This window comes from Macrobrachium nipponense, chromosome 28 (genome assembly GCF_015104395.2).
Source record: "Macrobrachium nipponense isolate FS-2020 chromosome 28, ASM1510439v2, whole genome shotgun sequence".
Taxonomy (NCBI): domain Eukaryota; kingdom Metazoa; phylum Arthropoda; class Malacostraca; order Decapoda; family Palaemonidae; genus Macrobrachium; species Macrobrachium nipponense.
Genome location: NC_087217.1, coordinates 36,001,165 through 36,027,255, shown reverse-complemented (window position 1 = coordinate 36,027,255; position 26,091 = coordinate 36,001,165). Strand labels below are relative to the sequence as shown.

The following is a 26,091-nucleotide window of genomic DNA, read 5'->3' as shown; positions in this document are numbered from 1 at the left end:
ACAACACCCTTCCCGCCTTCACTATGAGCAATCCTTGGAGGGTAGTAGCCTTTGCTCCCTTCAAGGATGGTATGATCTCCATCCCGGACTATGGAACTCGTCAAATCGAGGACTTCGAGTTCTATCCCGCCGGCCTGCAACCACCTTTCATGGGATATGCTAGGCTAACGGAAGCAGCTCTGAACAGGGAAGACAAGATCCCTAAGGAGCCTGTTTTGTACAGTCGCGAACAGGCTCAGAGGGAATGGGTATGATGCCTGGAAGACAGGGATTGTACCAATACCAAGCTCCAGGCATTTAAGAGCCCTTTCACGATCTTTGCTACGGAGGAGGAGGCACCACTCCCCTTCACAACAAAGATAGCTGAGGTTACCATCCAGGCTGCCATGAAGGATGAGCCTCTCCCTCAGCTTAGGGAATCAGACCCGACGTCCCCACTCTTCCCAGCCTTTGGGGAACTTTGGGACGACCTTCCAGCAACATTCACGGTAGGAAAACTCAAGCCGGACTGTGCCATTGATCAGTTCGTGGAGAGACTTCCTAGGCTGCCGGATAACCTTATCCAAGCCGAATTTGAGGCAAGGACTAGGTTAGGAAGAACTTTGAATGCCTTGGTGATGACAGAGGTTGCCGCCCTGACTTACGGTTTGGAGCCTCTGTTCAAGCTCCTGGCAAAGGCACAAACACAGACTGTACAGTCGGACCTGTATGAGTTTGTGGTAGCGAGACGGAACTGCAGGAAACATGTCCTGCAGGAAGCTACAATTCGGCACGAGCCGAACAAGCTGCTATCGTCTACCATCTGGGGAGCTGACCTCTTCCCAGAATCAGCTGTAAATGAAGTGCAGCATGAGGCGACCAGGCTTAACCAAAGCCTCAGGGCTCGCTGGGGCCTTTCCAGTAAGAGGAAACCTGAGAATCCTCCTGCTGGCGCCAAAAAGCTGAAAAAGACCAGGAAGTTCCCATCCTTCCAAAAACAGCAGCAGCAACAGTTCGTACAGGCAGTCCCGGTCTCTCAACCTGTGCAACCAGCAGCTGCGAAAGGTCAGAATCAGCCTATCCTCCTGTTGACTCCCCAAAGCCAGCCCTCGACCTCCTACGCTGTTTCCCCGGCTTTCAATCCCGTATTTGAAAGCCAAGCATTTCAAGCCATTAATAGGTTTGCAAGGGGAAGTAGGGCTAGGGGTGCATTTCGTCAGAGGGGTGGCGGAAGGGCAACCAACAGGGGGAAACACTTCCGTGGAGGGCGCGGAGCACGCCCTGCACAACAACAGTGAGATCTCTCAGGTAGGAGGGAGGCTGTTCCTCTTCCGTCACAGGTGGGGATTCAGCAATTGGGCACAGAGCATTGTGTCCAAAGGGCTGGGGTGGAGTTGGATCAAAGGTCCTCCTCCATCCAAATCATTCCTTCAATTACCAACAAAGGAATTGACAGAGTATGCGAAAGAGCTCCTTCAGAAAGGGGTAGTGTCAAGAGCCAAACTGAAAGATATAAATTGAGTTTGGCGCTCAAGAGCAAATGTCAAATCTCAAGACAAGTTGTCAGTAATCCCGCAGATTCTTCGCAAACGTCTCCGCCCATGGGTGGAGACAAAGAACCTTTCCAAATCAGTTCCTCTCCAGTTTCCCCCTCCGGCGTTGGTTATCCACACAGACGCCTCTCTAAGCGGGTGGGGAGGATATTCCCAATTCAAGAAGGTTCAAGGAACTTGGTCATCTCAGTTCCGCCAGCTTCACATAAATGTATTGGAAGCCATGGCAGCATTCCTCACTCTGAAGAGGCTTCTACCAGCAAACAACTCTCATATAAAGCTGGTTTTGGATAGCGCAGTAGTAGTACACTGCATCAACAGGGGAGGATCCAAATCAAAACATGTGAACCATGTCATGATAGCCATTTTCTCTCTAGCAACCAAGTACAAATGGCATCTATCCTCCACCCATCTGGCGGGAGTAAGGAACGTGATAGCGGACACTCTGTCTCGATCAGTTCCTCTAGAATCAGAGTGGTCCCTGGACAAGAACTCATTCCAGTGGATACGCCGGAGTGTTCCAGGTCTCCAAGTAGATCTATTCGCATCTCAAGCGAACCACAAGCTCCCTTGCTATGTGGCCCCCAACCTGGACCCACTGGCCTATGCCATAGACGCCATGTCCATAGATTGGAATCAGTGGGAGAAGATATACATCTTTCCTCCAGTGAATCTTCTATTGAAAGTCCTGAACAAACTCAGGACATTCAAGGGACAAGTAGCTCTAGTAGCCCCGGATTGGCCCAAGAGCAACTGGTATCCTCTGCTTCTGGAATTGGGTCTCCGACCTCGATGGATCCCAAATCCCAAACTATCTCAGTCAGTACAAATGAGGACTGTGTTCGCTTCCTCAGGAATTCTTAAAACCCTAACTTTATGGACTTCATGAAGTTTGAGCTAAAAGAGATGCAAATATTGATCCTCAGAATATTATTTTCTTAGAATCAGATAAGAGAGAATCAACTTTAAGACAGTATGATGCTGCTGTTAAGAAGTTAGCAAATTTCCTGAAGGAAACGAACACCAGAACCATGACAGTCAACCTGGCTATATCCTTTTTCAGGTCTTTATTCGAAAAAAGATTAGCAGCTAGTACTATTACCACTAATAAGTCAGCTTTAAAGAAAATCTTTCAGTTTGGTTTTAAAATAGACTTAACAGACTCCTACTTTACGTCTATTCCTAAAGCCTGTGCTAGGCTCAGACCTTCTGAAAGGCCTAGTTCAGTTTCATGGTTCTTGAATGACGTTCTCAAACTGGCTTCAGACACTGACAACGTTTCTTATACCTATATAATGCTACTGAGGAAAACTCTATTCTTACTAAGTTTGGCCTCAGGAGCCAGAATATCAGAACTGTCGGCCCTTTCCAGAGATGCTGGACATGTAGAATTCCTCCCCTCAGGAGAAGTCTTACTATCTCCAGATCGTAGTTTTTTGGCAAAGAATGAGGACCCCTTAATGAGGTGGGCCCCTTGGAAGGTCGTCCCTCTTCCACAAGACCCTTCTCTTTGTCCGGTGACGACCTTACGAGCCTTTCTGTCCAGGACATCCTCTAGATCCTCAGGCCCCCTCTTCATGAGGGAAAAGGGTGTTACTATTTCAATAAGGGGAATTAAGCAACAAATCCTTTACATTATTAAACAAGCTAATCCTGACTCATTCCCCAAAGCCCATGACATCAGGGCAGTAGCCACCTCCATTAATTATTTCCAGCATATGAACTTTGATGACTTAAAGAAATATACAGGCTGGAAATTGCTGACAGTTTTTAAGCGTCATTATTTTAAGTCTTTGGAATCTTTAAAATTTCCGGCAGTAGCAGCGGGAAACATAGTTTCCCATGACACTGCTCAGTAGTCGTAGTCGAAGATCCAGATCTCCTTTCTACCTGCCTCAACTAACAATGCACCTAACCTTACCGTTATGCTCATTGGGTCCTTCAGCCTTAGCTGCTTAACCTTCTTACGCCAACTGGACATATTTTACGTCGACATTTTTTGTCTCCCGTGTGCCGACTGGACGTATTTTACGTCGACTTACAAAAGTTTTTTTTTAAATTCGCGGAAAAATACTTATAGGCCTACCAGCCTAAAACTTTTGAATCATGCGGCTTGGGGGATGCTGGGAGTTCACGGATCAAGGTGTTGTTTTGTTTACAATCATTACGCAGGTGCGCAAGCGCGAATTTCTTTCTTGCCGCACTAAAAAGTATCTGTGACACATCTCGGAAATTATTTCGTCACTTTAATATAATTTTTGTACCATTGTAAATTAGCCGTTACATGAAGTATTATATATGAAAATGTGCGCATTTTTATGTAGAATACAACAATAAAATATTCATGATTGTAGCTTTTATCAGTTTTGAGATATTTTCATATAAATAACGATAATTGCCAAAATTTCAACCTTCGGTCAACTTTGACTCAACCGAAATGGTCAAAAAACGCAATTGTAAGCTAAAATGCTTATATTCTAGTGATATTTAATCATTTACCTTAATTTTGCAACTAATTGGAAGTCTCTAGCACAATATTTCAATTTATGGTGAATTTATGAAAAAACTTTTCCCTTACGTCCGCACAGTAACTCTTCCGAAAAAAATCATACATGCGATTGTGGTAATGTTTGCACCATTTTAAAATTAGCCGTTATATAAAGTTTTATATATGGAAATGTGCGCAATTTCATGCACAATACAACTAAAAACAACCCATGGTTGTAGCTTTTATCAGTTTTGAGATATTTTCATATAAATAACGATAATTGCCAAAATTTCAACCTTCGGTCAACTTTGACTACCGAAATGGTCAAAAAACGCAATTGTAGGCTAAAACGCTTATATTCTAGTAATATTCAAGCATTTACCTTCATTTTGGTGAATTTATGAAAAAAATAACATTTTCTTTACGTCCGCACGGTAACTCTTCCGAAAAAATCATACATGGGATTGTGGTAATGTTTGCACCATTTCAAATTAGCCGTTACATAAAGTTTTATATATGAAAATGTGCGCAATTTCATGTAAAATACAACCAAAAATAATTGAAGGTTGTAGCTTTTCTCATTTTTGAAATATTTGCATATAAATCACGATAAATAGAAAAAAAACCACGTTCGGTCAACTTTGACTCTACCGAAATGGTCGAAAAACGCAATTGTAAGCTAAAACTCTTACAGTCTAGTAATATTCAGTCATTTATCTTCATCTTGAAACAAATTCGAAGTCTCTAGCAAAATATTTAGATTTATGGTGAATGTAAAAAATCATTTTCCTTCCCTCCGCGCGCGGATTCTCCGCCACAAATCTCCGAAATACGTACGTCCCATTCTCGGAATATTTGCTCCGTTTCATATTAGGCATTTCATAGAGTTTTATATATGAACATGTGCGCAATTTCATGTAGAATAAAACAAAAAATATTTGAAGGTTGTAGCTTTTCTTATTTCCGAAATAATTGCATATAAAAAATATATATATATAAAAATTCAACATTCGGTCAACTTTAACTCGTCAGATATGGTCAAAAACTGCAATTGTAAGCTAATACTCTTACAGTATAGTAATAGTCAATCATTTGTCTTCATTTTGAAACAAATTGGAAGTCTCTAGGACAATATTTAGATTTATGGTGAATTTTTGAAAAAAATATTTGTTTACGTCCGCGCGTTACGAATTCATGCATTATTTTGTGATAATATTTTCTCTGTGTTGCTTTTATCGTTTTACAATGTGTTATATACCAAAATGATCGCAATTTAGTGTACATTACAACGAAAAAAAGTAACTTGTTACCTTTAACCGTTTTGCGCACAGCGCGATTTGAATACAATTATATATGAAATTTCGTTTTTGCGCTATCATATATCGCATTATTTATATATGATAATGATAATTTTTTTCATTTCTGATGGTTGCATACTAAACTTTAGGCAATGAAAAAAAAAGGAGCCAAAAATGAACTCTTAATCTTGAAAACTAAGCGCGCTGTGATTTTTTTGAAAAAAATATTTTTTCCGCTTCCGCGCTCACTCCGAAACCCCTCCGGCACACGGGAGACGATTTTTTATTTACCGCTCCGGCGTAAGAGGGTTAAAAGGCTACATATAGTAGTGTGTCCCTTATTTTTTTTGCTAGGGGCACTCACAACTATAAATGTATATATGGAATTTTTGTAACTAATCGGTGTTGCTCCCCTTATTTTTGTGCTAAGGAAGCACACCAACATATAACTGAGATGCTGTTTGTGATTCAAATATATAAGTTTCAGTGAGTGTTCTCTCCTTATGTACTTTTTTATTGAACCTCACTTGTATTAGATAAGTTATCATAAGTTAAAGTATAATTTTAAGGTTAACTGTATATAATTTGTTTCATTAGTTTAAGTTAACTTTATTTTATGATAACTTGTAAGCTCTCAATCAGATTATATTCACTCTTTTTTACTTCTTTTGTTTTATTGAGACCTTTCTCTTTTTTACTTTTCCAATCTTGTGCTAATTTTCTGGTACTATTTCACGAAGCGACACGAACTGAGCCGAGAAAAGGGACTTTGACGAAGGAAAAATCTATTTCTGGGCAAGGGTTCATGTCGCCCAGTGAAATCCCCCACTGTTCCCCGCCCTGCAGCCCAAGATTGGCATCTAACTACAAGGATGGCCACCAGAGGCGCTGCAGTCGGCGTGGTGGGTAGCGTAGTAGTTGCTGACTCCGACTGTGTATCAGCTCTCTCAGGAGGGGGATTTTGATGAAGGAGAATTCTAAATGACAAGAAGTTCGTGGTAGTGGTCTCACTCGCCCCAGCTCCATACCGACACCCTCTTTTTATTTAGGGGGAGTGAGTCAGTTATTCTGACATACTCCTGAATTTATTTTTTCTCTGGTATAATGTTAGTATCATTTACCTAGAAATAATGAACTTAAGGATTATTTCACTGGGCGACACGAACCCTTGCCCAGAAATAGATTTTTCCTTCATCAAAATCCCTTTTTTCTAGCAGCATTTACAAGAGAAGACCACATACAGGGTTGCAATTTCTACCAGAGCAATAGTAAAGCATGGGGAAGGGATACACGATGTCCAATTAAAATATGATCCAGGGTTGTGTCAACAGGCATGCTGAAGAAATTATGACTTGCTATGCGTAGGTGACAAAGTGCTATATTGTCCAGGGGTAAGGGGATCCAGACCATCGGGCAAGTTACCTAAGAGCGAAAATAAGCCCTTTAATTTCCCAAGCTTTGATGCAGAAGCTCCAACATGGGAGGAAATGGATGTGAATACACACAGGGTTTTGGAAGATTTAAAAACCAAAACTCCTCCTCATCACCTGAGGCTTTGGCATGCTTATAGCACCTTCTTGTGTATACAATCAACAGTTCAGTCTTTGCATAATCTATTAAACAAACATTGCCCTTACTGGTACTACATAGCAAACAGAGGTCTTTTTCCAATTAATTTTTCCACAACATAAAAGAAGTACATCAAAACAAAATATTTTAATAACCAAAGTTAACTATCTAGCTAAATTTTAAAAAAGTCACATTTTCTACTAGAAATCAATAAGGAAAATCAAAAGGTAACATTAATATACACAAGATGCAATATGCCCCTTAGCCTCTTCATTCATCTGAGAGAGAATGAGAAATAAGAGTACACTAGTAATTACACTGAACTGTGCTAACACCAGCTAAATGAATACTGTAGTACAATTAATGCAAAAAGGATACTAATGCCTTCAAAGCTTAACACAATACCTAAACCAAAATGGATATAAGTGGATTAACAGCTGATAAAAGAATTTATGGTGGCAAAAGAAATACTAAACCATCAACAACTGGTAAACAATGACCAGTGGGTGATAAAAAAAGCCAGTGTTATTACATATAATGGTACCCTTGAACGCAGCATTTCTCTCTATCATCAAATAAATGAAACTCACCAAGGCTTAATAAATGAAAAAAGGACCAAAATATATAAAGAAAAGAGATAACAGAGATGTATAAGTGAAGTAGAAAATTGTGGAAAAGAGCTTCACTAGTAATTTGGTAGTAGAAAAATAATGCTTGAGCTCTAGCTAAAGACACACATAGGAAAGACTTACATCAACTGGGGGTTGCAGGTGCAGGGCTGTCCTGTAAAGTGGACTTTTCTTTGGTCAATGGTGTCACTTGGAACTCTAATACAGGGTAGGTTTATGTAAACTGACAGGTTTGGTATTAAAACAAATGTGATTTTGATATACAGTGGAACCTCGACATATGAAAGTCCCAACTTACGAAAAATTCAAGTTACGAAAGCAAATACGAAGATTTTTTTGCCTCTGCATACGAAAATAATTCTGCTTACGAAAGGGTGTTTGTTTGTTTGTATTGCGTTTTTACGTTGCATGGAACCAGTGGTTATTCAGCAACGGGACCAACGGCTTTACGTGACTTCTGAACCACATCGAGAGTGAACTTCTATCACCAGAAACACACATCCCTCACTCCTCAATGGAATGGCCGAGAATCAAACTCGCGACCACCGAGGTAGGACGCCAACACCATACCAACCACGCCACTGAGGCGATTACGAAAGGGTGTTACTGTAAAGTCCCGAGATTCTCCCAGACCGAGAAAAAATTTTTAAACTCGCGCGCCGCCAACTGAGTAGACTCACCACCATCCTCCTGCTCTCCAATTGGTTCCGGATGCTAGTCACCGCCGTAAGATCCTGCTCTCCTACTGGTCAGCATCTACCCCATCGTGCTCATCGTAAAGGCGTCGTTCGGCCACTCCATAGCAGCATCGTTATCGCACGCACGCAGAATTTGTTAGTTTACATATACGAATTTGTTTGTTAACGTAAATTCGTGTTAATGATTTTGCTTTGTACTTTATCGTGTTGTGTGAGAACTTAATTAGTACATAACTTAATTATGTATAGTCATGGGTCCCAAGAAAGTTGCTGAAGTTCACGGAAAGAAGAGGATGCTTTCTATGGAGACAAAGATGGAGATCATTAAAAAGTATGAAGCTGGCATGCGGTTGAGTGTGATCGCTAAGGAATATGGCCGAAACCTGTCAACGATAGGCACCATTCTTAAGCAGAAGGAATCCATCAAAGCAGCTACACCTTCCAAGGGCGGGACTATTTTGTCCAACAAGAGGAGCCACGTGCATGATGAGATGGAGAGGCTGCTTCTCCTATGGATTGAGGACAAAGAAATCGCTGGCTATACAATAACCGAGACAGCAATCTGCCAGAAGGCCAGCGCTATTTTTGCTGATCTGATTGCCCAGGCCGAAGACGACGGTGGAGAAGGGACATCGACGGCAACCCCACACTTATAGGCTTCTCGGGTGTGGTTTGATAAATTCCCTAAACGGACTGGCATCCATTCAGTGGTGAAGAAATTGAAATTTTGTAAAAAAAAATGTAAAGTTAAGTTTTAATGTTTTCTGCCATTTATTTGTTAATGTGTTTCGTAAAGTTTGGTGTTAAAGTTTTCTGCCATTTTTTAATGTGTTTTGTAAAGTTAAGTGCTCATTTTTTCTGCCATTTGTCCTCCTCCTCTGTTGCCTCTTTCGGAGATCGCCTCACTCGAAAGGTAAGGTTCCACATTTTACTACACATATGTACGTACAGTATTTCTTGTATCCTGTACACTTATAAACTTTATTTACAGGTAATCACAGTTAGGTTAGGTATTGACTGGTCCAAATTGTTGTATTTCATTGTTTCTTGGTCAATTTACCTTTATTATAAAATTTAATAGGGTGTTTTTGTAGGGCCTGGACCGAATTAGGCAATTTACATGTAAAATGTGGTTCAAGATACGAAAAAATCAGGTTACGAAGGCCGCTTCGGAACGGATTAATTTCGTATCCTGAGGTACTACTGTACTGGAAATACTTTACCACATTAAACCTTGCTGTACAAAACACAATTACATTTCCTGGAATTCCGAGTCTCATAAAACATGAAGTATACTCAATGAATAGTGAAACTTTTGATACTGACTTTAAATAAAATAACTTTAATTACTTACCAAATGTAATGCTTGGATCAACAACAAATGGAACCAACTTGATGTTGTCTCCACATTTAAGTTTAACGATAATGTTTTTCAGAAAACCACCACGGGCTAGTCTGTCCAGAAGTCTATTTAGACTCTTCTTGTCCATTTTTACAGGATATCCTTCCTCTGATTCAGCCTGTAAAAGAAGCCAAAATCTTATGAAGAGATACACAAAATGCAAATGCACAAAATCATACTAGAGGCAAAATTCTGTCATTCACAAAAAATTTTACCTTAAATTCAAAATCATTAAAACTCATTCCACTCTAAAATATACTTGATTATACAGAAGAAACAAATAATCTATGTCAACCCAAAATTAGCTACTGAATTCAAGGAAATTGTGATAAATTTTATAACAAACACTAACTGAATTTGACCTGGTGATCAAAAATAGAATATGAAAATTATAAGATCCAATTAAGTTAGGAATTTAACCCTTTAACGCCGATTGGACATATTAAACGTCGACAAAAATTGTCTGTCAGGTGCCGATTGGACGTATGGTACGTCGACAAAAAAAAGTTTTTTAAAAAAAATTCGCGGAAAAATAGTTATAGGCCTACTGAGCGAAAACTTTTGAATCATGCGCCTTGGGGGATGCTGGGAGCTCACGGATCAAGGAATTATTTTGTTTACAATCGTTACCCAGGCGCACAAGCGCGAATTTCTTTCTTCTCACACTAAAAAGCATCAGCGAAACATCTCAGAAATTATTTCGTCACTGACATAATTTTTGCACCATTTTATATTAGCCGTTACATGGAGTATTATATATGAAAATGTGCGCAATTTCATATAGAATACAACAAAAAACAACTCATGCTTGGCTTTTATCAGTTTTGAAATATTTTCATATAAATAACAATAAGTGCCAAAATTTCAACCTTCAGTCAACTTTGACTCTACCGAAATGGTCGTAAAACAAAATTGTAAGCTAAAACTCTTATATTCTAGTAATATTCAATCAATTACCTTCATTTTGCAACAAATTGGGTGTCTCTAGCATAATACTTCCATTTATGGTGAATTTATGAAAAAAAACTTTTTCCTTACGTCCGCGCGGTAACTTCTGAAAATATCATAAATTTTTTTGTCCGATTGTCGTAATGTTTGCACCATTTTAAATTAGCTGTTACATAAAGTTTTATATATGGAAATGTGCGCAATTTCATGTAGAATACAACAAAAAACAACCCATGGTTGTAGCTTTTATCAGTTTTGAAATATTTTCATATAAATAAAGATGTGGCAAAATTTCAACCTTCGGTCAACTTTGACTCGACCGAAATGGTAAAAAAACGCAATTTTAAGCTAAAACTATTACATTCTAGTAATATTCAATCATTTACCTTTATTTTGCAACAAATTGGAAGTCTCTAGCACAATATTGCGATTTATGGTGAATTTATGAAAAAAACTTTTTCCTTACATCCACGCGGTAACCCTTCCGAAAAAACATGATATTGTTATGATACAATAAAATTTCATACATACTTACCTGGCAGATATATACTTAGCTATAGACTCCGTCGTCCCCGACAGAAATTCAAATTTCGCGGCACTCGCTACAGGTAGGTCAGGTGATCCCCTGCTCTGGGTGGCAGGACTAGGAACCATTCCCGTTTTCTATCAGATTTTCTCTTCCACCTGTCTCCTGCGGGGAGGCAGCGTGGGCCATCAATCGTATATATCTGCCAGGTAAGTATGTATGAAACTTTATTGTATCATAACAATATCATTTTCATACATTCAACTTCCCTGTCAGATATATACTTAGCTGATTGACACCCTTTGGTGGAGGATATGAGACAGCTAACTACTGAAAAGACAGGTAAACAACATATGTTGTAGCTATTTATAGACCTTGGTTCCTACCTGATTAGGTGGAAGACTTCGTGGCTACTGCCTGGGAGTCTGCTTCACCTCAAGAGCCTTAGCGAGATAGTGATCTGTGGCCAAGAGTTCTTGTGGGTCTGTCGATGGGGTCTTATCCACTTACTCGGCAGAGCCTGACTTGCATTTGTCAATGGGTGCTAATCCGCTTATATGACAACACGCCTACTTTAAGGAGCACACAACCGATCCCGATCACCCGATCCTAACACCCGTGTTAGTTCTAAGATTGCCAAGAGCCATCCCCAAACTCTTCACAAACAACCCAAAACTCGAATTACATAGTCAATACGCACACACTAAAGTACAAAAAAAAAAAATGTTGTACCCCTCTAATAGTCAGATACCACTCGATTTCCTTACTGAACCGAAGCGACAGCCGCCTGTGCGACATCTGACACTTCTTCCAGCAGGAAGCCAAGACCGTATCCGACAAGAGGGTTACGTACACAAAATTAAGGATGGGCGCTTACTCCAGTACCCAGAACCGTCTGCGCTGACACAAACGGACCTAGAGAAAAACATTTCTCATACGTTACGCGCACGTCCTTCAAGTAATGAGATGCAAACACCGAGTTGCACCTCCAATATGTTGCATCTAAAACATTCTTCAGCGACACCTTATGCGCCTCGGTAATAACGCTTCTTACAAAGAAGGCTAAGGCATTCTTCGACATCGGTCTTTTGGGCTCCCTTACCGAGCACCATAGACCGTGTTGCGAACCCCCCATCTGCTTCTTTCTGTCCAGATAGAATTTAAGCGCTCTGACCGGGCAAAGAGACCTCTCTGCCTACTATACTAGCCAGGCCTTTTACCTCGAAGCTCCTGGGCCAGGGTTTCGAGGGATTCTCATTTTTAGCAAGAAAGAGAGTCTGGAACGAACAAATAGCAGAGTCTCCTTTGAAGCCCACTCGTGACTCAAGGGCGTGCAGCTCACTGACTCTCTTCGCCGTAGTGAGAGACAACAGAAACAGGCACTTCCTTGTAATATCTCGAAAGGAAGCCGTGTGAGGTGGTTCGAACCTTTCAGAAGATAGAAATTTTAGGACCACGTCCAGATTCCAGCTCGGAACTCTAGGTTCTTTTGATTTGGATGTTTCGAAAGAACGAATGAGATCATGCAAATCCTTATTATTGGCTAAATCTAGTCCTTTGTTCCTGAATACAGCCGAGAGCATACTCCTGTATCCCTTAATGGTTGGTACAGAAAGATGCGATTTCTCCTTCAGGAAAAGAAGGAAATCTGCAATCTCGGTCACAGAAGTATTGGAGGAGGACAGCTTCTTCGACCTACACCAACTTCTGAACAACTCCCACTTTGATTGGTATACTCGCATAGTAGATGATCTGCAGGCTCTGGCGATTGCGCTTGCCGCCTTGCGAAAAAACCCTCTCGCTCTGACAAGTCTTTCGATAGTTGAAAGGCAGTCAGAGCAAGAGCGGGTAGGTTTTGATGGTACTTCTCCAAGTGGGGTTGTTTGAGCAGATCTGTCCTGTTTGGAAGAGATCTGGGGAAGTCCACCGTCCACTCCATTACCTCTGTGAACCAATTTCGGGATGGCCAATATGGGGCTATCAGAGTCATCCTTGTCCCCTTCGAGGCCACAAACTTTCTGACCACCTCCCCCAGGATCTTGAATGGGGGAAAAGCGTACACATCCAGTCCGGACCAGTTCAGGAGAAAGGCGTCTACTGCATAAGCTCTGGGGTCGTCTGCCAGAGCGCAAAAGGTGTCTATCCTCTTGGAGAGGAATGTGGCGAACAGGTCTATTTGAGGCTTCCCCCAAAGAGACCAAAGGATCTGACACACTTCTGAGTGGAGGGTCCATTCTGTGGGAAGGACCTGGAACCTCCTGCTCAGCCTGTCCGCTCTCACGTTCCTCTCCCCTTGGACAAACCTTGTCAGTAGAGTTATATTCCTATGATTTGTCCAAATAAGAAGGTCTCTTGTCAGTTCGTATAGAGCGAGAGAGTGAGTCCCTCCTTATTTTCTTACAAAAGCCAGAGCGGTGGTATTGTCGGAGTTTATCTGCACTACCCCGTCTCTGACTATCTGTTCGAAGCATTGCTAAGAGCTCCTTGTAATTTATGTGCCATGACACCTGCTCTTCCGACCAGGTGCCTGACACTTCCCTGGATCCTAAGGTTGCACCCCAACCTGTCTCCGATGCGTCTGAAAATAATATCAGGTTCGGGTTCCGAACTTCCAGGGACACACCTCTGTTTTCCTCTATAGGGGGTAACCACCACCTTAAGTGATTTTTCACTTCTGCCGGAATTGGAAAAGTATCGGAGAGCTGTCCTGTCTTCCAATTCCAATTCCTTTTCAGGAAGAACTGTAGAGGACGGAGATGCAGTCTTACTAGAGGAAAGAACTGTTCAAGCGAGGAAAGGGTCCCCAGGAGGCTCAACCATTCCCTCGCTGAACTGCGCTCCTTCCCTAAGAAGCTGGAGACTGTGGCGCAACCTTTCGATATTCTCTCTTGAGAAGGAAACACTCGAAAACCCCGAGAATCCATCCGAATCCCCAGATAAACCATGTTCTGGCTGGGGATCATCTGAGATTTCTCGAGGTTTACGATCAATCCTAATGACTTTGTCAGGTCTAATGTCGTTGAAATGTCCTCCAAACACTGTTTGTGCGACCTGGCCCTGATGAGCCAGTCGTCCAGGTATAGGGAGATGTTTATTCCCATCTGATGTAGATGTCTTGCTACATTCTTCATTATACTTGTGAAGACTTGAGGAGCCGTGGACAGGCCAAAACACAGGGCCCTGAACTGATAGATCCTTCCCTCCATCATGAAATGAAGGTACTTCCTCGACGAATGATGAATTGGGATGTGGAAATAGGCGTCTTGAAGATCGAGGGACGCCATCCAATCTCCTTGGTGAAGGGCTGCAAGGACTGAAGCAGACGTTTCCATGCTGAACTTCTGTTTCTCCACAAATCTGTTCAGCGCACTTACATCCAGTACTGGTCTCCACCCCCCCGAAGCTTTCGCTACTAGAAAAAGCGATTGTAAAACCCCAGGGAGTTGTTTTCCAGTACCAGCTCGATTGCTCTTTTGTCCAACATCTGTTCTACCATTTGACGAAGAGTATCCATCAGTACAGGGTCCTTGTATCTGGCAGACAGTTCCCTCGGTGTTGATGTCAGGGAGGGCTGTCCTTGAATGGGATATAATATCCCTTCTTGATGACCGACATGGACCATGTGTCGGCTCCTATGTTTGCCCAGGCTTCCGCAAATTCTTGCAACCTGGCACCTACAGGTGTTTGGAGGATCGCTTTCTCATTTCCCCTTCTTAAAGGGTCGGAAGGAAGCTCTTCCTCTTCTTTCCGTCTTCTTTCTTCGTGAAATAGTTCTAGCCGGAGGGCCTCCTCGAAAGGGCTGCTGCTGCGTTGGACGCAGGCCTATTCTTCCTCAAAGACTGCCTGAGGAGATCTTGAGTCGCCTTCTCACTTAGTGAATGTGCAATGTCCTTCACCAACTGAGAAGGGAACAAATGCTCTGAAAGAGGGGCGAACAACAAGGCGGATCTCTGTGAAGGAGAGATGGCCTTAGTGAGAAAAGCACTATAAATTGCCCTCTTCTTCAGCATTCCTGCACCAAAGAGGGAGGAGACCTCTGCCGACCCATCCTGAACAGCTTTGTCTATGCATGTAAGTATGCTATGCAAAGCTTCCGGGTTTAGGTCTTCCGCTTCCTGGGACTTTTTAGCCAAAACCCCAAGGGACCAATCCAGGAAATTAAATACTTCCAAGACGTGGAAAAGTCCCTTGAGGAGATGGTCCACTTCCGAAAGACCCCATGTTGCTCGGGCCGAGTTCAAGGCGTGTCTTCTCGAGGAGTCTACGAGACTCGAGAAGTCGATTCGGCCGAAGTAGGCAGAGACAATCCCATATTTTCTCCCGTCTCATACCATATGCCTCTTCTACCCATTAGTTTGGCAGGAGGCATACAAAAGACTGTCCTCCCTAGTTCCTTTTTAGTCTTAATCCAGGAATCTAGAGACTGTAGGGCCCTCTTCATAGATATGGCCGGTTTCATCTTGAGGAAGGACGAAGACTTGAGTGATTTAGCGCTCGAAAATAGAGAGCGCGGAGAAGGAGGAGCAGCTGGAGTCGATGAATCTCCATATTCTTGTAGGAGAGAAGTAAGAACTTTATAGTTCGACAGTCCTTCTTTATTAGTTACCTCGTCTTCTGAAACGTCCTCTAAGTCGAGAGGATCGGAAGGAGAAAGCTCCCTTCTTTCGTCTGTCTCCTCCTTTGACTTCTTCCTTTCCGTCGAAGAAGAACTTCTAACAGGCGAGGGACTAAGAGCTATTGACTCCCTACGCCTATCCTTAGGAGAATCTTGGTTAATTTGCGCCTGGCGCCTGATTGGCTCCTGGTGCCTATCAGGCTCTTCTCGTATAGTAAGCGCCTGGCAGGCGCATTGCGCTCGGAAGGCTCCTTATGCCATTTGCATTCGACAAAGTTTACATTTTCAAATCGCGGCTGACTGAGCTATCCATATCTTCATTGCCATTACACTTGGCTGGTAGAAGATATGTAATTTTGATAATTTCTTGTAAATTAACAAAGTTGGGTTTAAAAGTTGCACAATACTTGATTGTATAAGCGTTAAGTGTGACTTCGCTAGTTTTGAACATCAATTTCGCCTGGGCCTTATTTTTCTTCTTTTTATATGGCAAATGACGTCAAATGATGTCAGCCGTTCCTCGAATTGGTTGCTCATGTCTGTACTACAGGTTTACAATACCTTCAACAGAGAGAGAGAGAGAGAGAGAGAGAGAGAGAGAGAGAGAGAGAGAGAGAGAGAGAGAGAGAGAGAGAGAGAGAGAGAGAGAGAGAGAGAGAGACTCTGTTGCCTGGGTTAGGTTGTTACACTGACACATATCCATTAGCAAAAGCTGATATTTGTGTATTGAGAATAAAGACCCCTTTAATAAAACCATTGATTTATTGTATCCATTCATACTGCATGCATTATTACCATATTATAATGCAAAGAATGATCTGCCATTTGCATTCTGGTTTCGTTTACATTTTTAAAATATCAGCTGATTTAATTTCATTGACACGATCACTGTCTTTAGATGTCGAATGAAACTTAATTTACGAAAGAAAGATGGGTTTAAGAATTACAGCTACTTTATTTATAAAAGTAGTACACTTAAAAAAGCTACATGTGTTTTTTGTCAGTTTCAGACAGTGCTTTTGCCTGCCAAAACATTTTGCAGTCTGCTCATTCATAAAAATTAAACGTAATTCTCAGACATGCTTGACTTCAAAAGTTACGATGCTCATAATTCATAGTTCCCAGTCATGCTGTACTTCGAGCATTGTTGTTTACTAAGGGGCTATATTTTCTTGGTAGTATTTTATAATCAAAATATGTAAAGGGTTTTACGATATCGATAGCTCCCCTGTTATCCTTAATATTGTGATTCTTTCCAATTTCAAAGGAATGATGGTTTGTTTACGTCTGTTTACGGCTACTCACGGCCACTAGCTAGCAACTTAACACTAGGGAATTTTACTAAATTTTATGATAACAGACATAATTTGGCTTATTTTTAATATCTTATTAATTTCCTGTAAAAATTAGACTTGATTTTCAATATTTTATTATTAGCAACAATATTGCTTACCCCTTACAGTACATACTACGTACCTAGCCTAGCCTATGGCGCTCTGTCAACCATCGTATTATGGCCAAACTGGGCGTACACAGGTTAGTTATTTTACTACAGTATTTATTTCAAAATGAAAAAATGCGTTGAATAGTCTGTTATTTAACACTGAACTGATTCAATTGTAATTTGTGTATTTATGGGTAGTGTTTTGTATAAAAAGACAAGGTTAGGGTAATAACTGGTGGTCAAGAACGGATTAATCCATTTTCATTTATTTCTTATGGTTAAAATTAATTTGGATCCCCTTCTATTTGTAAGAGATGTGTACCAGACCACATAATAGTTAGAATCTGCGAATAGTTGGAACCCCTATAAAAACACTGAAAGCCTATTTTGGTATGTAAAACACAAGAAAACCCACTAAAAATGTTCATACCTGGTTTCTTTAATATTTTATCACATAAAGTGCATTTTATGATGAAATTGATAAAGAGAAGGAATATCTGGATATTTCTCATAGAAAAATACTGCAAATAGGCAAATTTTCCATGACTAATGGGTAGATATGGTCGAGAGAAATCCGTGAATCCAGAGAATGTGAATACGGGGGCCCCACTGTATATATAGATATAGTCCCCCTGTATTCGCGGGGGATGCGTACCAGACCCCCCCGTGAATAGTTAGAACCCGCGAATGTTTGGAACCCCTATAAAAATGCTAAAAACAGCCTATTTTGTTAGTTAAAACTCAAGAAAAACCCACTAAAAATTTTCATTCATTGTTTTTTTTAATAGTTTTATCACAAAAAGTGCATTTTATGATGAAATTCATCAAAAAAAACCAGGAATTTGTGGATATTTATCATAGAAAAAATACCGCAAATGCGCAAATTTTCAGCGAATAATGCAGGGAAACGTTCCCGAGAGAAATCCATGAATGTGTGAGTCCGAGTATCTGGAGAACGCGAATACAGAGGGTACACTGTATATACGTATGTGTGTAAAATATATATATATATATATATATATATATATATATATATATATATATATATATATATATATATATATATAAAGTGTCCCCACCCCCCGTATTCGCGTTCTCTGGTGATTCGCGGACTCACTGATTCGCGGATTATTTTTTTCTTTGGAAACCTATTCTTAGAAATTATTCGTGGAAGGACTATCGCCCATAGTAAGTTCGCGGGTTTCGTTCTGTGGAACAAAAAGTATACATAATTATTCGCTGTCATCCCCGGCTATTCGCGGATGCGAATTTTTGTGTGTTTACTATTCGTTCAAGGACATTTCATAATGATATGTTATTCTGTTTATTAGACATTCCTTATAAAATCTTGATGTAATGAATTGAATAAAAAATATCGTAGGTATAAATTGGTGAGCAACATAATATGAAATAAGCAGATAACAGAGTGAGTTTGGCAACTGAGAAAATAAACAATCGTATACGTACAGCCATCTCTCTCTCTCTCTCTCTCTCTCTCTCTCTCTCTCTCTCTCTCTTCTCTCTCTCTCTCTCTCTCTCTCACACACACAAAATGATAGATAGGAAACAATAACAGAATATGTATTGCTTGAATAGATATGGCAACAAAGTTTTGGTCTGACTGAAAGTGTAGTGTTACTTTGACACTGACTTACATGTCATTCCTGGTCATCTCACAGCCACGGATAGACATCAACTTCACAGCGAGAAAGGAAATTGTATACAAAATAAATATTTTCCAGATGAAAAAGCAATGGAGGGCCTATGTTATCCCATAAAAAAACCTCTCGCTTGGATTACTGTAAGATGTAGAAAAGAGAGAGAGATCAAGGGCAGGGTGGATGTAGGAAGGAGATTTAAGCAAATATCAGTGTGCATCGTACCGAAAATGGCCCCTAAAAAGCGCCCTGCTCCTTCTAAGGCTTCTGGCCAAGAAGTTAAAAGAAAGAAGACCGTAATGAAGCTTGACGAGAAGGTGAAAACTTCTCGATATGTTGAAGGAGGGAAAAAGTTACGCTGCAGTCGGCCGCCATTTCAAAGTGAATGAGAGCACAGTTAGATATATAAAGAAAAAAAAGAAAATGAAATAAGAAAAAGTGTTAGTTATGACATTCTATGGCACCGCAAAGGCTGTCCACAGTGAGAAACAAAACCATTGTGAAAATGGAATCTGCACTCGCGTTCTGGATAAAGGACTGCAGGAAGAAGAACGTGCCCCTTGACTCCAACATCATACGCCAAAAGCACGACAGATCTACCAGCAGCTATCACTCCTACTGCTTCACAAGGTGTGAGGAAGAGGAAGCCGAAGCCGAAGATGTGGAGGCACTGGAAGGCGATGAAGAAGGGACGTTGGAATTCTTGGGCTTTGGAGAACCAGCTCCTGAAGAGGAAGACGAAGAAGAAGAGCCAGAACCGGGACCGTCCTCAGCTCCCCAAGGATTTCAGGCTAGCAAAGGATGGTTCCACCGGTTCCAGAAAAGGTTCCATCTAAAGTCTGTTTCCTACATGGGGAAGCTGCATCTGCAGACAAAGAGGCAGCCGCAAAATATCCACAGGCCTTCATGAAAATAATCCAGGAGAAAGGATATCACCCAGAACAGGTGTTCAATATGGACGAAACTGGCCTGTTATGGAAGAAAATGCCGTCCCGGACGTACCTTATGAAGGATGAAGCTAAAGCCTCCGGATTCAAGGCAAAAAAGGACAGGGTGACCCTCCTGATGTGCGGGAATGCGGCTGGTTTCATGCTGAAACCAGGCCTCATTTACAAGGCTGCAAATCCCAGGGCACTCAAGAACAAGAACAAGGCATTACTGCCCGTCTTCTGGATGCATAATCCCAAGGCCTGGATCACCAAAGTCCTGACGGAGTACTGGTTTCACCAGTTTCATTCCTCAAGTTAGGCAATACCTGGCCGATTTGGACATCAACTTCAAGGTCTTGCTGATAATGGACAACGCTGGTGGCCACCCTCTCGATCTTTATTCCAAAGGAGTCCATCTACACCGGGAACTCCCTCCAGCACCTTGTTGATGCAATGGACCGTGACAGTGAATTTACGCTGAAAGATTATTGGCGTAAATTCACGATTGCCACGTGTCTGTCTGTCATTGACTGTCGTGAAGGACATGTTAAGAAGGAGACACTGAATGCCTGCTGGAGTAAGTTGTGGCCAGACTGTGTCCATAATTATACATGGCTTTTTTCTCCCCAGGAAAATCCAGCATTCAGCCAGTAATAAGGCAGTCCAGAAGGTGAGAATTCTTGGTGGTGAAGGCTTTGACGATAACACCAAGGATGAAGTCAGCACCCTCATTGATGCCCACTCTGACCCCCTTACCGACCAGGACTTGGAAGAGCTGAAGAAGTCCGCCAGTGAGGAAGAAGACACTCCAGGTTCAGGAGAGGATCAGGAGGAGGAGGAGGAGGGCCTGACTTTGGAACGCCTGTCCCAAGTTAAAAAAATGGTAAACGACCTCCAGGAGTTTGTCGCAACATGGGATCCTTACATGGAGCGCTCCTTGAAGTTTTCTAATATTCTAGACACAGCACTGGAGCCTATAATCAAGCTCTCACCACCATGAAGAAGCAACGGCAGCAGTTTGTCAATCACAATGTTTCATCACACGAACGAAGAAAGACCCTCCAAAGCCTCCAATCGCCCTGAAGTAGTGCTCTTGAATCGCCTGAAGAAGTGCCTCCCAAATCGCCTGAGTCACCGCCTCCCGAAGCGCCTCCTGAAGGTGGTGAAGAGGCGCCCTCAGAGGATATGTAAACTCCTCTGCTTAGCTGTGCAGTCATATCTTCATCGTCATTCATCGGACTGCACGGCTAATTCATCATCATCATCTTTAATCAACATTCATCACTGGTGAGTACCCGGTTTACATATGTTGTACTAGCGTAAAACAATTGTTTAATGTTCATACAAATTTTGTTCTTTCTCTCTATCGCTCTGATTTCACATACATTTGTTTTTTCCCTTGTAAAAAGAAAATGGATGTCTCAAATAGTAACAGTATGAAAGAAAACGTGCATGACTGAATACTTATGGGGGGACTGAATTATTTTCACATACGTAACTAAGTCATGCAGTACGTACATAATACGTATGTACGTATTTATGTCATAAACCATAAAATGTAAGATTTACTTTAAAAACAGTATTAATAATATTTCAAAGATTAATATGAACCATAATAGGATGTTTTTATGTATATTTGATGAAGGATGGTCCTTTTAGCTACTTTGGTGTTTGCATGTTAAGTAATAAGCTAAGTTTTTATGAGTATTTTTGAGGGGGTTACAAACATTCGCGGATCTAACTATTCGCGGGGTGGGTCTGGAAGTTCACGGATAAAAGGTGTTGTTTTGTTTACAATAGTTACGCAGGCGCGCAAGCATGAATTTCTTTCTACGGCCAGCTAAAAAGTATCGTGAATCACACCTCAGAATTAATTTCGTCACTTTGATCAATAATTTTTTGTACCATTTTTAAATTAGCACGTTACATGGAGTATTATCTATGAAAATGTGGCGCATTTTTTATGTAGAATACAACAATAAATACTCCTGATTGGGTAGTTTTATCAGTTTTGAGATATTTTCATATAAATAACGATAAGTGCCAAAATTTCAACCTTCGGTCAACTTTGACTACCGAAATGGTCGAAAAACGGCAATGTAAAGCTAACACTCTTATAAATTTAAGTAAAATATTCAATCATTTACCTTTCATTTTGCAACAAATTAGAAGTCCTCTACCACAAAATATTTCGATTTATGGTGAATTTATGAAAACTTTTTTCCTTACGTACGCGCGGTAAATTTCTTCCGAAAAAAAACATACGTGCGATTGTGGTAATGTTGTCACTTTAAAATTAGCCGTTAATAAGTTTTATATATGGAAAGTGCCACAATTTCAATGCACAATACAACATAAAAACACCCATGGTTGTAGCTTTATCAGTTTTGAAATATTTCATATAAAAAATGATAAGTGACACATTTTCAACCTTCGGTCAACTTTTGGACTCTACCGAAATGGTCAAAAAATGCAAATTGTAAGCTAAAACTCTTATATTCTAGTAATATTCAATCATTTAACCTTAATTTTGCAACAAATTGAAGTCTCTAGCACATATTTCGATTTATGGTGAATTTATGAAAAAAATAACATTTTCCTTACGTCCGCGCGGTAACTCTTCCGAAAAAATCATACATGCAATTACGGTAATGTTTGCACCATTTTAAATTAGCCGTTACATAAAGTTTTATATATGAAAATGTGCACAATTTCATGTAAAATACAACCAAAAATAATTGAAGGTTGTAGCTTTTCTCATTTTCGAAATATTTGCATATAAATCACGATAAATAGAAAAAAACCACGTTCGGTCAACTTTGACTCTACCAAAATGATCGAAAAACGCAATTGCAAGCTAAAACTCTTACAGTCTAGTAATATTCAGTCATTTATCTTCATATTGAAACAAATTAGAAGTCTCTAGCACAATATTTAGAATTATGGTGAATTTAAAAAAAAAAACTTTCCTTCCTTCCGCGCGCAGATTCTCCCCCGCAAATCTCCGAAATGCGTACGTCACATTCTCGGAATACTTGATCCATTTCATATTAGGCATTTCATAGAGTTTTATATATGAAAATTTGCGCAATTTCATGTAGAATAAAACGAAAAATATTTGAATGTTGTAGCTTTTCTAATTTCCGAAATAATTGCATATAAAAAAAATATATAAAAAAATTCGACATTCGGTCAACTTTAACTCGTCAGATATGGTCGAAAACTGCAATTGTAAGCTAATACTCTTACAGTATAGTAATAGTCAATCATTTGTCTACATTTTGAAACAAATTGGAAGTCTCTAGGACAATATTTAGATTTATGGTGAATTTTTGAAAAAAATATTTGTTTACGTCAGCCCGTTACGAATTCATGCATCATTTTGTGATAATATTTTCTCTGTGTTGCTTTTATCGTTTTACAATGTGTTATATACCAAATTGATCGCAGTTTAGTGTAAATTACCACGAAAAAAAATTAACTTGTTACCTTTAACCGTTTTGCGCATAGAGCGATTTGAATATAATCATATATAAAATTTTGTTTTCACGCTATAATATATCGCATTATTTATATATGATAATGATAATTTTTTTTTCATTTCTGATGGTTGCATACTAAACTTCAGGCAACAAAAAAAAAAAAAAAAAAAAAAAAAAAAAAAAAAAAAATTAACTCTTAATCTTAAAAACTAAGCGCGCTGTGAATTTTTGAAAAAAATATTTTTTCCACTTCCGCGCTCACTCCGAGACTCCCTCGGCACACGGAAGACGATTTTTAATATACCCCTTCGGCGTTTAAGGGTTAAGAGTGTAAAGTAATGAAACAGTACGTTATATGAAGTAAAATTTTCTAAATTGTATATATATTTGTGTAAGATTTATGAACTGTTTGGTAAAAATGGCGCCAGCTGGCTGGGGGATGGAGGGAGGAGAGATGGGAACCCTTTGAGCAAACCAAATTGGTTGCAATATGCAAAGGTTGATAGCAAAATCAATTTTATTAACATATTAGGTACAAAGATCATCAAAAAATCGATAGTGTGTATGTGTCCGATTGTGTCTGTGAGAGAGCAGAGAGAAGAGAGAGAGAGGCCGAGAGAGAGACGAGAGAGAGAAGAGAGAGAGAGAGAGAGAGAGAGAGAGAGAGAGAGAGAGAGAGAGAGAGTAATCAGTGTGTTTACACTTGGATCTTAAGTGCACGAAAGGGATTAATTATGCCGCAATACATCAACTTACTGTTAGCAAGCAGCAGACTTTTAAAACAAACATGAGGATTTTGCAAACAAATAAGTATTATGTCAAGAGAACAAGAAAAGGAAAGATAAAATAAATTTTCACAAGGAAGCCGCTTAAACAAATAATCGAAGGCATGCAGAAGCTAAAAGCAGCGCCAGTTTGCTTATTACAGAGCTGAGTTACTTTTACAGTAGTAAAAAAATTGTAAAAAGCAATTATCACTAGATTGGTATTTTACTGTACCAAAGATAAAAGTGCATTGGGCAGATCGAGTGTAAGTGAAAGAAATGGGCGAATAATCATCCCAGATCAGCTGATAAGTCAATGGGAAGCAGAGCCATTCTTCTCTCTCTCTCTCTCTCTCTCTCTCTCTCTCTCTCTCTCTCTCTCTCTCTCTCTCTCTCTCTCTCTCTCTCTCTCAGCATACCAAACACTGACTCGGGCAAGCGTATTTTTTTTTACCATATTGCATTTGTTTTCATGTTTTATCATTATGTTAACTTTATTGTGAAATATTTTTTTTATGTGAATTGTTACTGCTTTTATGTACACATTATAGTAAAGATTTTACTGTTTCTTCTCTCCTCTACAATACCACGATGCACAATAACTTAAAACCGTCCATTCATTACTCCTAAATAATATAAACGCTACTTCCCTCTACCTTAAGTTAACTGTGTATCACCACAATGACGAATGATTTATTAATCTTTTGCTAAATTTATTGTGAAAAGCTTTGTTCTTTGATTTACTATTTTGTTAATATTGTCCAACTAGACCGTCTCACTCGGTGCAAAGAACACTGGCTCATATAACTTTTTTTTTCCCCTCTTTTTCTTTACTGAATTTAATTGTTTTCATATTTTATCATTGCGTTGCATTTATTGTGAAATAACATTTTATTTTTTAAGTGAATTGGTACTGCTTTTACATACGCTATAGTAAAGATTTTACTGCCTCTTCTCTCCTCAACAATACCAAAACGCTCGATAACTTAAAATCATTCATTCATTATTCCTAAAAAATATAAACGCTCCCTCCCTCTACCTCAAGTTAGCTGTGTATCACTGCAATGAAGAATGATTTTGTTAATCATTTGTACTAAATTTTATTGTGAACAGCTTTGTTCTTTTATTTACTATTTTGTTAATATTGTTCAACTAGATTGTCTCACTCGGCGCACAGAACACTGGTTCAATTAAGACTCTTTTTTTCTGTATTGCATTAAATTGTTTTCATATGTTATCATTATGTTAAATTTATTGAGAAATTCTCTTTTTATGTGAATTATTATTGTTTTTACATATATACAGTAATATTTTAACTCTCTCTTCTCCTCTCCTCAACATATCAACGCTCCCTCGTTCAGTCTCAAGTCAGCTGGGCGTGATGTCACCTCGGTTACGTATGATTTTATACATCTTTTATGTTAAATGTTATACTGAAAGCTGAATCTTATATTATATGCTTTATACTTTTATGTATTTTGTTGAATATTGTTATCACTAAACTACATATTGTGAATGAAAAGAAATTAATACAGTTTAACTTGTAAGACCCAGTAGGCCGTTGAATACAAGTATATAAACTAGATAGTCAGTCAGTTCGAAGTATGAGCATTTGTTTGAGAAACGATACAAAATTTTCTCAAATTTTGTTTGAAAATCAGAAAGTTCAACATAGGAAATGTTTGACAAATGAGGTACCACTGATATGTATGCAAGTCACATACTTCCCTTACCTTCCAAAAAAGTCCATTAGAAACTAATCATGCCACTTACTTTAACAATCATTTTCTGTAGCTTGAATGCATCATCAATGACTTTAATAGACCTTACATTTTCTATGATCATATTAGCTCGTTTCATCATTCGAGTTGTTACATGAGGAGAATTGCGCTTCTGGTTGCTGTAAGTCAACTGTATCTCTTCCAACATAGTCAAAAATCTGCAATGAGAAAAAATCATATGAACACTTCTCACCTACACATACTAGACATAAAAAGTAGGGAAACAGCTTTAATTGAAGCAGTATGCTATCTGCATTTATATTTATTTTACCATTTCTTTTTTACAACCTTCACATCTGCATTACCAGCATATCAAGTTTTATTAGTT

General features: G+C 39.7%; 1 protein-coding gene across 1 annotated transcript in view; it reads right to left on the bottom strand.

Annotated features, from left to right (window-relative positions):
* LOC135201156 (general transcription factor 3C polypeptide 1-like) overlaps positions 1-26,091 on the bottom strand; it is a gene marked incomplete in the record, with an annotated part of 923,347 nt that overhangs the window by 652,215 nt on the left and 245,041 nt on the right. The window contains 2 exon segments of the mRNA XM_064230032.1: positions 9,569-9,734; positions 25,756-25,921. Of these exon segments, the coding sequence (XP_064086102.1) occupies positions 9,569-9,734; positions 25,756-25,921 (332 nt within the window).